General features: G+C 38.2%; 1 protein-coding gene across 1 annotated transcript in view; it reads left to right on the top strand.

The window, feature by feature from the left end:
* The window catches only part of WDFY4 (WDFY family member 4), a 344,228-nt gene that overhangs the window by 173,464 nt on the left and 152,075 nt on the right, over positions 1-18,689 (top strand). Inside the window, exons 18-23 of the mRNA XM_063434671.1 lie at positions 1,998-2,216; positions 3,917-4,098; positions 7,153-7,372; positions 10,314-10,444; positions 10,638-10,749; positions 11,305-11,495. Of these exons, the coding sequence (XP_063290741.1) occupies positions 1,998-2,216; positions 3,917-4,098; positions 7,153-7,372; positions 10,314-10,444; positions 10,638-10,749; positions 11,305-11,495 (1,055 nt within the window). The remainder of the gene's footprint in view (positions 1-1,997; positions 2,217-3,916; positions 4,099-7,152; positions 7,373-10,313; positions 10,445-10,637; positions 10,750-11,304; positions 11,496-18,689) is intronic.

Here is an 18,689-nt window from a genome sequence, read left to right as displayed (position 1 = left end):
TGACTATTTTGAGAAAATATATTCTGTTGAGTATTGTTACACAAAAAAAATCATTCCCTTGCCAATACAGAGATTTGCGTATTTAAATCTTTAAAAAAAAAAAAATCCTATTATATTTAATTATAGGCCAAACTTGTATTAACACCATTGCATATATGGCGTAAATGTAGTCATAGAACTCCTGGGAACACAATCCACCATCCTGTTTAAGGTAATAAATGCACTGGCTGTGCTTGGCACAAATGATTAGTATTCCTGTTTATATCTATCTTAAATTTAGTTTGCATAACACAAAGAGACGGTTAATATTGTATTAAAATAGTCTATGCTTTAAGCAGTCTTTTGTTTTAGAAATGTTCCACAGAATTAGAATAAAGAAACTGGATAGCAAACTGGATAGCACATTAGTGAAAGTATTGCTTGATTAGCCTATTCTGTAGAACCTGGCCTGGCACAGAAACAAATTAACTGGTGCTTAAATGAAGTTTTAAATGCCCTTAAAAAGTCATTTGAGTTTTGTAGGATACTGGCATTTGATACTGACGTTCAAGTTGTTCTGGAATTGAGAGGATTTAAATACTATCTCTACATTTGTACTGCCATTTCATAAGTACAAAATGCAAAAAATACAGTGGGTTATATGTAAATTTGTCACATTGGATTTCATGTTTGCATTGATGTTGTGTGAACACATTTTCTTATGTATAAACGGCCACTTCACATTCAGATATTGGTAACCTTTTCTGTAGTGTGCCAAAAGAATCCGTCTTTCTGTCTCTTTTTTGTTTTACTATTTCAGATTTTTTTGCTTCTTTCCTGATGACTTTACCATTGATTTCATTAACAAAACCAGATATATTAGTAATAGTACTAAGAAAAAAAAAAAGTGTATTCCTAATTTTAAGGTTTTTGGTTTTTCCACAAACAAATGGGAAGACCATGAAAGCTCTTTACCTGTTTCAGAAAATCTGCCACTCTGAAAATGGTTGACTAATTTGTCCAAAAATCACTATTGCACTTCCTTTGGCTTTTTTTTTTTTTTGATTGGGAGAAACACATTTGTAAACAGAAAATAAAACCCCAATAGAACAGGAAATACAACAAAAGTGATGCAAGAGGCCTAATAAAGGTGTAAATAGTCTCAAATAGGAAAAACACAGAATAGAGTGTATATAACCCCTATAGGCTTATTTACATGTGTAAACATATAGACATAATTTCCATCTACATGTTAGAGACACTATAGTCACCAGAACAACTACAGCTTATTACATTTGTTCTGGTGTATGGAATCATTACCTTCAGGTTTTTTGCAGTAAACACTGTCTTTTCAGAGAAAATGCAGTGTGTACATTACAGCCTAGTGAGAACTCCACTGGCCAATCATCTAATGGTTACTAGAGCAGCTTCCTGGCGCAGTGCTGCACACTGTGCAGTACTGCCATTCAGTGTCTCCGCCCTCTGCATGCAGACACTGAACGTTCCTCATAGAGTTGTATTGATTCAGTTCATCTCTACGAGGATATGCTGATTGGCCAAGGCTGTGTTTGACCTGTGCTGGCTCTGCCTCCTTGACAATCTCAGTCAATCCTAAAACAAAACCTTTACCCACTGAGGGGCTAGTTCTTAACAGAGGGGTCATGGAGACTGCTGAGAAGTCACTGAACATTTTACATCACTCAGTATTTAAAGGGATCAGCTCAAGCCAGCTGGACTCCAGCTCGATGAAGAAATTCTCTAGGACCATTTGTGCAGAAAAACACCAAAAAAAACAAAACACCCAAAGCCAGTCACGTTAAGATGTTATTTCTGATTATTTGTACAAAGCTATCCAATTATTAACAACAATGGTTGTGTGCTTTGGGCTAGATGCTCCCAGTGCTTGCTTACATATTGATCTCTCTCGTTTTATGAAAAAAATATTTACATTAAATAAGAATGTTCCTATCACTTTAGATGGTCAGGAAGACATTACTTAATCTCTGTTGTCTCTGCAGGTAGTCGTAGCTTCCCACCTTCTGGGGGTCTCACTTTCACTATATGGTTTCTGGTGAGCAAATTTTCCTCAACTGCTGAGCAACATCCTCTTCGCTTCTTGACTGTTGTACGGCATATGTCCAGAAGCCAGCAACACTATGTCTGCCTGTCAATTGCTGTGGATACTGTAGAAAAATGTCTGGTAATCTCAACAGAAGAACAGGAATTCCAGCCATTAGGTAAGGCCAGTGACATCGCTAGAGTTCGTCTCACCCGGTGCCGTAAGTCATGGTGTCACCCCAATTCTTAGTAATGTGGGGGGATTTTTTATGCGCAGTGATGTGCAGAGTACATGAATGTATTACAGACCTCCTCTGTGTTTTGACTATGTGATTGACTGTTGGGTTTGATGAGTGTGATGTGCATGGGATCTATTTGTGTTTGGCTGAATGTGCTATGAGTGTGGTTGCCTGAGTGTGATTGTGTATAGTTACTGTGTGCAAGAAGGCTGAGTGAAATTGTGTGTGGGGTTGTGTTTTTGTAATTAAAACAATTGTTAATCGAGTAATAGGGTTTTCTTATTTGTTTCTTCCTTTGCACGCTAATTACATTTTTGTAGTATAAGCCATTTTCAGTGACAAAACAGATTTTAATTTTCAAAACAATTAAATATCCCTCACAGAATCATACAAGCATATATACACACATTTATACACTCACGTACACAGACATACAGACACATGCACAGTAATATTAACATATAGCAATAAATAAACACATACACGTTCTCATATAGACAGTCATACACACACAGAAACTTATACAGACACAATCATATACGCACATACAGGGCCCAGCGGGACAGGCAGGGAGGAGTCAACACAACATGCACCTCTAATATATGGAACAAAGTAACTACATCACAAACTCTAAATTATTGGAATACCCATATTTACACTTGGAGACTTTGCTATCCAATATTTTAAGGCAGCACATGCTATTTTTTATAAAAAACTAATTGACCCATAACACATTACCTCCCCCCAAGTTGTTTCCCTCTTCATGTAAGGAGAAAATGTTTACATGCACATATGGGAAACAGAATTTAACAGATCGAACCATCAAAGAACATTATACGCAAGAAATATATAATACTGTTACAATGCCTCAACATATTCCTGATTGTAAACGTTTGTATGATTGGTCTACACATGATGTACATATGCAATTGTAAACTTTTTAAAATGCATAATAATAATAAAAAAATAAAAAAAGAATTGTTTGTGAAATACTTTAAGAAAATAGAAAGGCATCACTAAGTATAAAGGGACGTAGTACAGAAAGGTTTGCCCTACCATGACTGAGAAAAAGGAGGTATGAGAAAATAAGCCAGTATGCCAATGTGGAGTGTGTGAAAAGCTCCATTAAATGTAAGAAGGGACAGAGATTAATTATGTAGTTGGATACAATTGTGGTTAGGAGTGGGGATTCTTCTGCTGGTTTGAAAGTGAGGTAAAATGGAACAATGGGATTATTGATGATGATAGCGAAAGTAGACTGTCGACAAGGTGGACAGAGATGTTTATGAGAATAAAATGCAATGATAAGAATAGGAAAATGGTTTATGTACATTTAGGGAAAATAAGAGGTTGAATCACTGTGAGAAGAGGCCATAAAAAGGAAAGTTTTTATGTGACAAAGGAGCCATTGACGCACTGAAGGCAAAAGTGAAGAAATGGCCCGCTAATGTTAGAGGCCATTGTATCAAATGTCAATCAGCACTGTCATTGTAGCACCTCTGAGGAAGAGTCAGAGTATCAAGGAATTGTTACTCGAATCATGTAAAATTAAATATGTAGAGAATGGTAGTCTATGAACATGTACAGTTTTCAGTAAAAATGATATATGTATTTTTCTGTGTTCCTTGTTTACCCACAAGACATGATGGAAGTTGAACTACCTCCCTGTAGTCCACCACGTTCACCGGCTCAGGTCCGGCTCAGATTGTTTGGTCGCATAGTGGTTGGCCAGTGGCATCACTTGTCTGTGGTGTTGAATGAAGTGAGACGAAGCTGTCTGGTCAGCGCCTCTATAGATGGACACGTGCTTGGAACAGCTGAGGTTAGCACAGTTCACAGTCTAGCCATGTAGGATAACATTTTAATGTCCAAAATGCTTCTGTACCCTAAGTCTATCAAGTGACTGCCAAAGACTTATGACATATCATTAAGTCAACTTCCAAGAGGACTAGACTAGAAAAGGTTGACGGACATGGATATTTGTCATATATTATAATGGCCTCAATTTTATAAACTTTCCAAAAGATTCAATACTGTTAGATAAACTTTACAAACGATGTTTAATCTATTAAAGTCGCTGTTAAAGTCTCTGCAAGTTTTTGTAGATAAATTATTTTTCCAACAGTATTGAATCATTTAGAGAGCTTATTAAATCGAGGCAAATGTATTTCAAGTGTCCCTGTTGCATTCCCAAATACTCAGAATACAGGATCTTATAGAGGTCAGAGTCAGGCTGTGAAGTCCAAAAGATGGAATAGTGAGATGCAACATCTTTGTCAAATTGCAGCAGCACTAATTAATATCTAAAACGTTCAAAATACAAAAAAGGTAGTTAAGCACTAAGAGTATACTGGTATGATATAAGTAGGCAGCACAACAACCCAATCTGAAATCTCTCTTCTCCGCTTGATAGAAATAAGCATTAGGAGGTGATGAAAGTAGCACCTTAGGTATACCGTACTTGCTTATAGTTATAAGAGTTTGACAAAAAGTGAAGTCTGATAATGTAGTAGGTTTACTGTCACAGGGAAATTAGGCTAGAGAGATTTCCTTTATTTTATGGTGTGCACTATATAGTTCTGGTTTTTATTACATATCCATATGGAGAGAATTCCTGTCACCCATGCATGCCAGTGTGGGGATTGTTACATTCTGCTGTACTAAAGGAGCCATTTCAAGGCTCCATAAATTTCTAAATGTTAAATTTGATGGACTTTAGTCTTTTTTCAAGCTAGACTACTACTGCTACTACTACTTTAACTGTTTAATTACACAGTGATTTTTTTTTGTAGAACGTACTGCACTGTATTGTTTTTTTTTTTTTTTTTTTTTTTACCTTTTTGTTCCCTTCTGCTACATACCTCATATAATTTTAACCTAGAGTTACAATCCAAATCCTCAAGCGCAAGAGTAGGAGCTATAATATATCTCCACAAAGTGTAAGTGCCTCTCTTTGTCCTAATGTCCGTGTGACAGTAAACATACTACACTATCAAACTTCACATTTTGTCCCACTTTTATCTTTTCATATAACAAAGACAAGGTACTCCTCCCAATATCTGAGCGGTATTTGTGATTATGGTGCTCTCAGTCTCTCTTCAATGTTGAAAAGGGTATTTGGTCTAATTTTTGATGCTACATGCCAGAAGGCCCGATTCCCCTTAAAACATCATGTTCTAAAAGTCAAGTTAAAAAATAAGAAAGCTCTGTTAAATTTGAGATGAAAATGTTTTCATGTACACAACTTTTTTTTTGGCCATGGCTTCATTAAAGATAAACTGTAATTACTCTGGAATTTAAACCAATGAATAAAACATTGAAGCTCTCCTATATCTTATGCTAACATTTTTTTATGAGATCCTCCTTTTTCTCTTACATAAAAGTAAAGATTTAGCAAATTATATTATAATCCACTTCACAGAGCCAGGCCATTAATGCAAGTAAAGAGGAGAAATAGATATATTGTTTAATATAATCACCATAGATAAATCATACAAAATACAGAGTTTGTAATAATGATTGACACGGAGTTAAGATGGAGGCACCCAGTTGCAGGATAAAGAGATGTTGACCCATTGTACAGCACTACGGAATTTGCTGGCGCTAAATATAAATAATACAAAAAAAATATCTATGTTTAATTTTATTTCTCACACTTTAAAACTTCCTGTTTGTTAAATATAGGGATAAGCAATCATAACATAAAAAAACAAATCCTGGAAAGTTCTTCTTTAAATTAGACCCCAAAAAATGCTATTGAGAAGGATGCTCTGGATTTTTTTGATACAAAGGCAACATTACAAATTATCCTGTTAGAGTGGCATTCTATTAAAGTGTTTTAAAATGCATTCAGGGAAGAGGAGTTAAAAAGTAAAACCAGATGGCAGCATTGTTGACTGTGTTGTCTTTTTAACAAGTATTTTTTAATTTTCCAACTGGCTTTAATAGCATAAGCAGTCACACAATGTGTGGAATTTAAAGGGACACTATAGTCACCAGAACATCTACAGTTTAATGTAGTTGTTCTACTTCCGGTCTCTGCAGGTTTTTCAAAGTAAAAGATAGTGTTCACATTACTACCTAGGAACACCTCTAGTGGCAGTCACTCAGATTAGAGGCGCTTCCTGGGTCAGCATTGCAGAATGTGCAGCACTGACGTTCAGCGTCTCCACACCTGTCATGGAAATGCTATACGTTCCTTACACCCCTGGATGTTGGGCTAAGGTAACATCCCCAGGATGTACTAAAAAAACTAGAGTAATCTGAATGTACCTTTCCTGGTTAAATATGTTGTTATTATTATTATAGAGATGCATTGGTTCAATTCATCTCAATGATGATGCTGATTGGTGCAGCGCAGGGCTATGCTGCTCATGCGCAATAGCTTCCCAATTGCCTCCTTCTAGCCTCCTTCTAGCGGCGCCGGAAAAAAGTTCAGTTCTTTAATTTTTTAATGGGGGCATGGATGGGGTCGGCCACCTAAAATGTGTTTTTACCCATATAGAGTCAGGAATATATGTTTGTATTCCTGACACTAAAATGTTCCTTTAAATTATTTATACATTGTAAATTGTGTGTGGGGGTGGGGGGGGGGGGGTTGAAAAAAGGAGGAAGGATTTGGATATGGTATGAAAAATCTGCATTCTTTTTTTTTTTTATTAAGGTGGAGATGGTACAGTAATTATTAATAAATGTGGAGATGGTACAATAAATGAATACTTTATGATAGATGAATAAACAATTAAACTTAATCATCAGTCATATTTTTTTTTTCTTTAGTTATATTACACTTTGCTTTTGATCATCTGCCCAAAAATGTATACAAAGTACTTAATTTTCGCACCCAAAATGTCAACTCTGGCAAATTTTTACTCAGATGCAGTATATTGAGCGTCTTCCTGGGGCCAGCTCTTCTCTCGAACCCTCCTCTCTTGTGGACATTCACGCATTTCTTGGAACACCCAGAATGTGGCGTCAGCAGAGTGCACTACAATGGCGGCTAGGCCACGCTTTTCTATTTGAAGAAGCTTTGTCGGAAGATACATTGCTATTAATACAAAGACTTGGTCCCTCTTACTGTGGAAACATCAGAAATGGTGAGAAGGAATTTTAAGACATGGTAGTGCAGTGTTATCGGAATCTGTTCTTAAGACTTTTGAAAAGGTTACTCACGGAGATAGATTCCTGGATCTCAAAGCCAGGGTTATTTACTAAAGTGAGAATTGTTGGGAATTCAAAGTGAATTTAAAATTTAAAGACACTATAGTCACCAGAACAACTACAGCTTATTTTATTTGTTCTGGTGAGTATAGTCAGTCCTTTCAGGCTTTTTGCAGTAAACACTGTCTTTTTAGAGAAAACGCAGTATTTACATTACAACCTAGGGATACCTCCAGTGACTACTCCTTAGATGACTGGTAGATGTGCTTCCTGGGGCAGTGCTGCACATACATTCAGTGTCTCCAACCTCTGCGTGGAGACACGGAACTTTCCTCATAGAGATGCATTAACTCAATGCATATCTATAAGAAGATGCTAATTGGCCAGAGCCTTGTTTGGCTTCTGCTAGCTCAGCCCCTGATCTGCCTCCTTGACAGTCTCAGCCAATCCAATACTTTCCTATGGTTCATTCGAATCAAATTCATTTTAATCCACACCCAAATTAATTGATCTGTTTAGGATTTAACTGAGCTAAAAATAGCTCTGCATTCAAACACCAACACTACACACATACATGTCCCTGCAGTCAAACAATGACAATAGAAAAACACACTTCTGCATTCAAACACCAACATTAAACAGAAACACACCCCTGCATTTAAAGACCAGCAATGTGTTTAATTTAAGTGTTTGCATGGAAGGTTATTTGTCCATTAAAATGCTAACAAAACAAAAAATACACCTCTGCATTCAAATACCAAAACTACTTATAAACAAAAACCTGCATTAATCATCAGCTATATACAAACATGCATACACACATACTTCATAGAAAACATGCCTACATTCACATTCACACACATGCACCGCAGTCAGATACAACTCTGCAAGGATTGTAATTGTTGATCTACAAGCAGTTAACTTTTTTTTCATCATGCCCCACTTTGTTTGTTCTGCCACTGGTTGCCAGTTAGAAACAGCAAATATTATATTCAGCATGATGTCATAGTCATTCGTGAGAAACCTAGATTCAAGGAAATTTTTTTAATATTTACACCATCCACGCACTTGGACATGATTTTACAATCCTATTCTCTTCTGATCTGTACAGAGTCGGAGGTCAGAAGGAAAAGTAAAGTGCTCGGCTATAAATGGTCACTCGGGATCATGGGGGGGGAAGGGTGCTCTTTAAATGGAGTTTGGTGCATAAAAAAAAAGAAAAGTTTATTGATTTCCCACACGCTGCGTTGATCTTCAGTTTTTTGTTGTCAGAATAAAGTGTGTGTGGGAATTGTAAGCAATAATGGGCACAGAGGTCAAAGACCTATAGAATGTAAGGGCTATAGAAGGGGAACTTTGTTTATAAACGGTAAATCCCTCCACCTTAAAACCTGAATACACTTAACCTTCTCCTCCTAAAACTCCCAACCTTGCGCTTGGGTCTTGTTTTAGTCCCCGAGGCATTCTATAGTGAGGGTATTAACCTTGTCTAAACTATCCATATTTAGTGAACCATTACCACTCCTATTCGCAGAAATAATGTTACTAAGTATCAGAAGTCACTCCCAGTTTCCTGAAAACTATATTAGCCATTCAAACACAGCATAGATCCATTTTTTTCCCTTTAGGAATGAATCTGTAAGCATTTGATAATGATAGTTAATTGTTCCTCTCTATTTCATGGTTGATAATGCTTGCACATTCCTGTGAGATAAGAACTAGGGGCTACAAGTGTGAAGTAATTGATTAATCAAATGGGGGTAATTGGCATGTTGTTCTATAGCTGTGGTGGAATATAGCTCTCGTAATATTCTGAAATCAGCCAAAGTGAAGAGGAGTTTTTATGTGGCTGGTTGAGTATCACAACAACTTGAGTGCTACGTGGTGGCCATCAGTTTATAGAATACTGAAATTGTTTCCCTAATAAAAACTCATCTTATTTACTTTGCCCATCACGAAAACTCACAGATAATTGTTCTGACGGATAGTTTTATACCAAACATTCTTGAAATCTTTAACTGCTTGTACTTCAATCTATGTATCTAGTATCATTTCTGTGAAATGTAGACCATTTTGTTTGGTACCATGTAATGCATATATAATTTATCAATATAAAAACACAGAGAAAAAAATCTCTGCTCTCGAACTTCCACTACAGCTATAGTATTGATTGGTCCATATTCAGTTGTCCATATATGTATGTTTTTATTTAATTTACACTGTATGTCTAACTGTCCTGCTACAACCAAAGCATACTACAAAAATGACTCAGCCGGCATCGCCCTTGATTTAATAAGCTTTCCAAATGATTCTATGCTGTTAGAAAAACTTTATTTTTTACCTACAATAATTCCCATAGACTTAAATGGTGACTTCTGTAGATAAATAATTTGAAAAGTTTTTTTCTAAAATTATTGAATCCTTTGTACAGCACTATACAAGTAATGCCCAAGTGCACATGCACTGCTGTGTCATTTCATAGTTAGCACCCATAGAGCATCATATCAGAAAGGACATAACAGTATTACTGGAGTAAGTATGTTTTTCCTTTAAAACTTATACTCCTCACCCCAGTAAATGCTTCTATAGTTGAAACTTTAGTGAGGAGAAGAATTACAATGAAGTAACCACCCTGCTCAAAACTCAAGTATCTGATATAACAAATATAAACAACTGTAGAAAGTTTCCAGTCTGAATTTTGTAATTTGGGGTTAGTAAATGCTTAGCACTAACTTATGTGTTCCTTGTGATAAGTTAGATTAATTAGATTTTTCTTTATTGGTATTATTGAAAAAGTGCTCACTTCTTAAAATTTAAAATCAGATTTTCTGGCATCCTCATTATTTGTACATGCTTTAATAGATTATATTTATTTAGGTGCAACCTCTCCATTGCTGGCAGAGGAAAAGATTGTGTTTGGGGTGAACATTCTCAGCTCATGTTTCACAACGATCACCCAGATCAAGGAAACCTATAATGAGGTGGATGGACGCCATGTTGCAAAAGAGGTAAATATGCAAAACGTCATGAAACACATAACAAAACAGGCTTTATTTGCTTTATTTCTAGCGCAGTGATGCTTAAATCCTTCCACTTACAAATCATATTCTACCTTTAATTGATTTGTATATAATGTCAAATATTGTATTGACCCAGTTGTCAGTTTAGTAATATGTGCACTGTGATTATATATCCTTACAGCTGGGAATTACTTCAAAGGATAACTGCACCCCTATATTTTTGGCTAGAAACTTGGCCTCACATCTGTTGGGCGCAGCGCGTACATTTGGCGCAGTGACAATAGACGGTAAAGGTGAGTGTAAATTTGGAGCACTTTCATTTGCTGGCCTCATTGCTTCCAAAGATCTATGTATAATGTTTTTTAGTTCTTGGAGCAGAACATATGCCAAAATGTCCAGCTGCCTTTCCCACCTGTCCTTCTATTTATGTTTTATCTTTCTCTTTATCCACTCTTTGCACGATTTTATCATACATGCTGTCCGTGATGGTGTCTATTTCCTATTGAATGTGGCATTGTAACATAGTATGTAATGCTTTACAGTGACACAGGTTGCTTTATGTAGAAGGGGGAAAAATACGAAATGAAATGATATAACATTGTTCCTTTTATATTATAATGCCCAAAACTCTCTACAGATATGCAACTTGAGTCTATTTAAATTTAACAACATTCGTATTTTGTTGTCGCTCTTGGCACCAGGAAGACTATGAGAATTGGAATGTCTTGGTTGGTGTAGCAAGAGAAAAATATTGTTTTGTAATGTTTCTGTGTTCGAAGCATAGTTCAATGTTAGATGTATTTGTTTTTTCCCCCCATATATCTCACACTGTTCCAGTTCTGTTACAGGTGTTCGTTTTTTTCATTCAAGCCCAGCTGCTGACACTTTGAATTACATTGGTGGCCCAGCTGTGATACTAAGCCTGGTGTCCATGGCATCTGATGACCAAGCGCTATATGCCTCTATTAAAGCCTTGGTGTCTGTTTTAAGTAGCAGTCCCAATGCAGAGGAGTCAATGGAACATATTGATGGATATCGGGTAACGTGTTAATTTTCTAGCGAAATCTGCTGTACACATGATGGCATATGGGCCTTACTAAGGGGGATTGAACAATATAAGAACAGTGACTGAGTCACACCACACAAAAACTAAAGTCAGTAACTTGTCAGTAAAAGCAAAAAAATTAAGAAATCACTGTGGTACTCCACAGATGTGGCAAAATAGTAAAAAACAAAAAGTTAGCATTTAGTAGTTATAAAAAAAACAGATAGAGGAAGATAGACAGATCTATATGATTAGGCAGAAAGAGGCTAGGCAAGTTATAAGAGCTTCCAAATCACACACAGAAGAGAAAATAGCACAGTCAGTAAAAAATGGGGACAAAACATTTTTAGATACATAAATGAGAAAAGTAAAACAAGGATTAGTTAGATTAAAAACAAAAGAAGGAAGATATGTAGAAGATAATAAAGGTCTAGCTGACTGCCTCAATGAATATTTTTGTTCAGTATTTACAGATTAAAATGAAGGAAAGTTAGGAAAAAGGACAAATGAGTAATTTGTTACATATGAGTTTATAGAGGAAGAGGTTCTATTTCAGCTGTCAAAAGTAAAGGCAAATACGTCAACGGGGCCTGATGGAATACACCCAAAGTTATTAAAAGAGCTTAGTGGTGTACTAGCAAAACCATTAACAGATTTATTTAACCAATCATTGTAACAGGAGTAGTCCCAGAAGATTGGAAGTTAGCGAATGTTGTGCCCATTCACAAGAATGGTAGTAGGGAGGAGTTGGGCAACTATAGGTCAGTAAGCCTTACTTCAGTAGTGGGGAAAGTAATGGAAACCGTGTTAGAGGATAGGATTGTTGAACATTTAAAATCACATGGATTTCAAGATCAGAGACAACATGGGTTTACTACAGAGAGATCATGCCAAATTAATCATATTGATATTTTTGATTGGGCAACTAAAATAATAGATCAGGGTGGTGCAGTAGACATTGCTTACCTAGATTTCAGTAAGGCTTTTGACACTGTTGCACATAGAAGTTTTCTCAATAAATTGCAATCTTTAAGTTTGGATTCCAATATTGTTGAATGTGTAAGGCAGTGGCTGAGTGACAGGCAACAGAGGGTTGTAGTCAGTGGAGTATATTCGAAGCATGGTCTTGTCACCAGTGGGGTACCTCAGGGATCTGTACTTGGACCCATTCTCTTTAATATTTTTATTAGTGATATTGCAGAAGGTATTGATGGTAAGGCATTTCTTTTTGCTGATGATTCTAAGATATGTAACAGGGTTGATGTTCCAGGAGGGATAAGCCAAATTGCTAATGATTTAGGTAAACTAGAAAAATTTTGAGTTGTGGCAGCTGACATTTAATGTGGATAAGTGCAAGTTAATGCACCTTGGACGAAAAAACCCAAGGGCAGAGTATAGAATATTTGATAGTCCTAACCTCAACATCTGAGGAAAGGGATTTAGGGGTAATTATTTCAGATGACTTAAAGGTAGGCAGACAATGTAATAGAGCAGCAGGAAATGCTAGCAGAAAGCTTGGTTGTATAGGGAGAGGTAGCAGTAGAAAGAGAAGTGATCATGCCATTGTACAGAACACTGGTGAGACCTCACTTGGAGTATTGTACGCAGTACTGAAGACCGTATCTTCAGAAGGATATTGATACTTTAGAGAGAGTTCAGAGAAGGGCTACTAAACTGGTTCATGTATTGCAGTATAAAACTTACAAGGAAAGGTTAAAGGATCTTAACATGTATAGCTGGGTGAAAGAGTAGACAGGGGAGATATGATAGAAACATTAAATACATAAAAGGAATCAACACCGTAAAGGAGGAGACTATATTTAAAAGAAGAAAAAGTACCACAGCAAGAGGACATAGTATTAAATTAGAGGGGCAAAGGTTTAAAAATATCAAGAAGCATTACTTTACTGAGAGGGTAGTGGATGCATGGAATAGCCTTCCAGGTGGGCCAGATTAAGAGCCCAGTGGGCCTGGTGCTGACAATTATGATGGGGCCTAATTACAAAATCTTTTTCACCAAAAACAGTCATACCTCTCAATCGGCATGTATCTGATGAAGTTGGTTTTGGAGGGAAACTCAAAGGATGCAGCTATAAGAAAACAAATACTCTATGCTAATCTTTTAATCTAATTTACGCTTTCATCTTTCAAGTAAATCCATACCCTCTAACAGCAGTGTCCAGTGAAGCAGGAAGTCAAAGGGCGGGGTAAAAGGATGGGCCACTGACACGAATCACATGACCAGAACTGCCAAAAGGGGCGAACATGCCCAAAAAGGGGGCATGTCTGTCTAAGGAATTGGAAGGCCTGGTAAGCCCTATGTATCACAGTGCCAGTGTCCCCATGTCACCCAGTCCCCTAGTCTCCCAGTGTCTGTGTCCCCATTTCTCCCAGTGTCACCATGTCTCAGTGTGTCCCGTGTCACTAGGATACTAGGGGAAACTAAGAGACCTGGGGACACTGAGAGACCCGGGGACACTGAGACACTTGAGGACACCTGGAGACATAGGGGCACTAGTGGATACAAACATGGGGACACTGGGAGACATGGAGACACTGAGACATTTGGGATCACTGGGAGAAATGGGACCACAGACACTAGGGACACAGAGACATGGGAACACTAACACTGGGAGACATGGGTACACTGAGATACTAGGGACACTGGCTGGGAGGCATGGGGACCCAGACACTTGGGGACAGTGGGAGACATGGGGGCACTTGTGGACAAAGACATGGGGACACTAGGAGACATGGGGACACAGACATTTGGGGGCACTGGGATACATGGGGACACTAGGAACACAGAGACATGGGGACACAGACACTGGTAGACATGGGGTCACAGTCACTAGGGATACAGAGACATGGGGACACAGACACTGGGAGACATAGGGACACTGGCTGGGAGACATAGGGACACTGGGAGACTGGCTAGGAGACATGGGGACACAGACATTTGGGGGCACTGGGATACATGGGGACACTAGGAACACAGAGACATGGGGACACAGACACTGGTAGACATGGGGTCACAGTCACTAGGGATACAGAGACATGGGGACACAGACACTGGGAGACATAGGGACACTGGCTGGGAGACATGGGGCCACAAAGACACTGGCTGGAAGACATGGGGACACTGTGCCCCTTGTGTCTCCATATCCCAATGTGTCTACCTATGTCTCACAGTGTCCCCATGTTTCCCAGTGTGCCCTAGTGTCTCAGTGTCCCCATGTCTCCCTGCTGCCTTTCCCCCATCTTTCACATACCTGAGCTGTAGTCTGTCTCTGCAGGCTGGGAGCTGCTGTCTGGACTCTCTGTGCTGTGTAGATGCTCCCCCGCAAATCAGTAATTAGAGAGAGGCAGGGAGATGCTATAACTTCCTATCCCTGCCTCTCTCCATACACAGTGACCCCTACTGGCCGGTGCTGGTATTGCAGAGTAATCTCCGTTTATACTGAGAAAAATATTTGCATTTGTATTGCCGGTATTACTGCAATACAGTCAAGACCAGGCAGCCTCAAATACCGGTTGTGCCTTAAAATACCAGTCAGGTGGCAAACCTAAGAGTAGTGTGTTAAAAAAAAAAATGTTTTTTTGTTTTTTTTAATGGGCCTATTCCATGGGCCTGGGCCTGGGCCTGGGCCTGGAGCTGCAGCTCCATCAGCCCCTATGTTAATCCGGCCCTGGCTATACTAACTATAAGATAAGGCAAGGGACTAATGAAAGTATTTACAAAATTGGGCAGACTAGATGGGCCGAATGGTTCTTATCTGCCGTCACATTCTATGGTAAGTAGTAATGCTGAGTAGTAGGTTATAACAGCATGACAAATTAACCACTGAAACTCAACTTCATATAGTGGTGGAGAGTCATGTGAGGTATACATGAAAATAAAACAGAACAAAAAGAAAGGACATAGCATGGCCTAGCAATGAAAAGCACAATGCATTTAATGCATTGTAAGGGAACTACAAACATAATCAAACAAATAGCCCAGCTTAGTGCTTGTTCAGCCAATTCCCTGGTTCGGGAGACACAGGACAAATATATGCAAGCCGCCTGCGGTGCGGCGCAATAAATGTGAGCCAGGCCATTCCTCCATCTCCAGGCCTGAATAAAGGCCAGCATCTCCAAGCCACAGACTCAAATGGGGAGGGCTAATGCACATGCAGCATTTGCCACGCATGCGCATTAGCACCCACTTGTCACGGGGCGTCAGAGGAGGCAAAGCAACAATCTAGCACTGGGTTCAGGCAAGTAAATAAAGGGTTTTCAATGCTTTACTCACCTGGGCAGAGGGGGGAGGTAAATGGGGGCAGCGGGGCGAGACAGAAAGGCCTAGTTAAAGAGATACTATAAGTGCCAGGAATACAAAGTTGTATTCCTGGCCCTCATAGTATGACTTCTTTAACCCCTTAAGGACCAAACTTCTGGAATAAAAGGGAATCATGACGTGTCAGGCACGTCATGTGTCCTTAAGGGGTTAACTAGACCTCACTCGAGCCTTTGGGTTATGCAGTAGCAGGTACTACAGGATAAAGTCCAAAGCACTCTATCTGTCTTCAGAGGGAGGTAAGTAACGGTTTGTGCCTGTCAGACAAGCTGAGAGTTATGTAAAGTATCAGTTACAGGAGCTGTGTTAGGCGCTCATACAAAATGCACCTGGCTGCCAAGGAGCAGAAGCCCCGCCCACAAAAAGAACACTCTTAAGGTTAACAAATGTAGGCATCTTTAGTTCAGAAAAACTTTGCCTCAGAGGGGATATAATAACATGATACAAAAATATCAAAACAAACCATTGTTTTGAAATCTATTCACAAACAGAACTATACATAAGACACAATTTAGACTGGAGGAAATTAGATTTAGTCTAAGGCAAAGGAATTTTTTTTTTACCATAAGAACCATAAGGATGTGGAATTCATTGCCTTAAGAAGTAGTTTTATCAGAGTCTGTACAGATGTTTAAACGGCAACTAGATGCATATTTAAAAAAAAAAAAAACAAACACAATATTCAATTATAAAATTTTTCAACTGTAGGGTACTAGCTTCTTCATTCAAGGAAAAATCTGACTGCCATTCTGGGGTCAAGAGGAATTTTTTTTCCTAGTTTGTTGCAAAATTGGAAGTGCTTCAAACTGTTTTTTTTTAGTCTTATTTTGCGAAAAATAAAAATGTGAGGAAAGCTGAACCTGATGGACACATGTCTCTTTTCAGCCTATGCCTATGTAAACCACTGAAGTGTACTGTACTAGTTATGATGCTTCAACAGTTTGATTTCCTACTTGGGGTCTTCCAGGTGCCACTCCCCGCCTCTATTAAATCCACAGAGCACAAGACATTCAATGAATATACAAATATCTATATTTTTAACTCTGCAAATCTACCTCCAGACTGATTCAAATGAGCTCTGAATTAGAACACATTTTCTGAGTAGGCATTGCTACAAATTAGGACTGTTTATCTCATGGTGTTCAATAAAAGAGGCAATTCTGACCCTGTTTTCAATCTAATATTTTGCAACCACTGAATTACTCTAATTATAGTTGCACATTTTGTACTTTTATCCAAATTTGCCGCCAGATTGTATTTCATGAATACCCAAAAATGTAACATTTAAAGTACAATTCAGTGGAACTTTAGTATCTTAGCAAATAGCTTGGTGAATAAACCCTATATATTTTTCTGACATCCATACCTTCTATTTAATCAATTGCCTTTTGTCAGTTTTTTTTTTTTTTTTTGCCTCGTAGTCTAGGCTTGGTGTAGAGTAAGATGATAATGAAGACCTGGTATAATTTTTGACTCCGCTAGTTCCAGGACCTCTGCATAGTTAATGAACAATAATGTTATGTGGAAGACAAAGGGGAGCTGATATCACTAGCGACTCTATTAACCCTATTAACCAGGACATACATGAACCCAGGACATACTTGAAAACGAGATAAATCTCAATGTATCCATCCTGATAAAATATTTTATAAATAATTACATTTGCAGAACGTCCGTAGCTAATGCATTAAAAGAGAAAATAAAACACAGTCAGTGCAATTTCTAGACATTGCTTGCATTGTTGTTATTTTACGCCTTCTATGACTATTTTTATCTGTATCCTTTCTTTGATATTCATACCTGCCACAATCACCTTTCTCTCTGATTTTGCTGTTGAGCCAGTGCTACTGTTTCTTTTATGAATTTTTTATGACTGCAATGAAAAAGATTAAAGAGGATGGATGGGTGTAATTAGGTTACCGGATTTAATAAATACAGCCGGGATCTTTATGAAATGGAAATTTTACAGGAGCAATTAAGACGTTTAGAGCGTTTATGGGAACCTGGTGGGCAATCTTCTGTATTTCATTTGGTGTAATTGGAGCTCTGACTAATCAGAATATGTAGGCAAATCTCCCAGGAACAAGTTTGTCCTGGGTTATAAACTTCTTGGTGACACTCGGAGAGATTGCTGTGTTGGCCAGTCCCTCTTCATCTTTCTGCAGATTTTTTTTTTCGTGCCTTGTCAATGGGACTCTGAGGATATTTTGTTCTGCCCAGGACAAACTGGTATTAGTAGAACATAAGCATACAAATGCTCAGCGTGGCAAAGAGCAGATTAAATCATGTGCAGTATCTCAATCATGAGCTGCACTCCCTCTTCATTATATTCTCTTCGAAGCTAGGGGTGTGCTGACATTTCCCAGAGACTCGAATTAGGTCCTTAAAAGCAGTGGGTCTGATTTTAGCACCCTTTCATTTTTTACTTCATGTCTTGCCTAATAATGAGAGAGTAATAACACCCCAAGTTACATAATTTATAGTTGTTCCACCTTAATGCAACATATTTGGAGTTTATTATACAGCATAGTCTGGGGGTATTTATGTGTGTTTAGGTTTTCGTGCATTGGGTATAGGTTTAATGCAGAAACATTGGGTTTTATGTGGTGATTGCAGGGCATATACAGCAGGTTTGGAGTTTATAAATATAAGTTTATATAATACATTTATTCAAACATTTAGTGTCATAATGGGATCCATATCACATGCTGGGGTTTAGGGTTGAACATTGAGAGTGGTATAGTATGGGTTTTTGGGATGAATTAAAGTCAGTATATCTGGAAGGGGCCATGGCTTTTACCCTTGGGCTTAAGCCAACTTGCAACCCCCCGATCTTAAAATTCATATTT

The sequence above is a fragment of the Pelobates fuscus genome, chromosome 10, assembly GCF_036172605.1.
Source record: "Pelobates fuscus isolate aPelFus1 chromosome 10, aPelFus1.pri, whole genome shotgun sequence".
NCBI classification, from domain to species: domain Eukaryota; kingdom Metazoa; phylum Chordata; class Amphibia; order Anura; family Pelobatidae; genus Pelobates; species Pelobates fuscus.
Note: the sequence above shows the minus strand (reverse complement) of the source record. Positions and strands in the feature narration are given on the sequence as shown.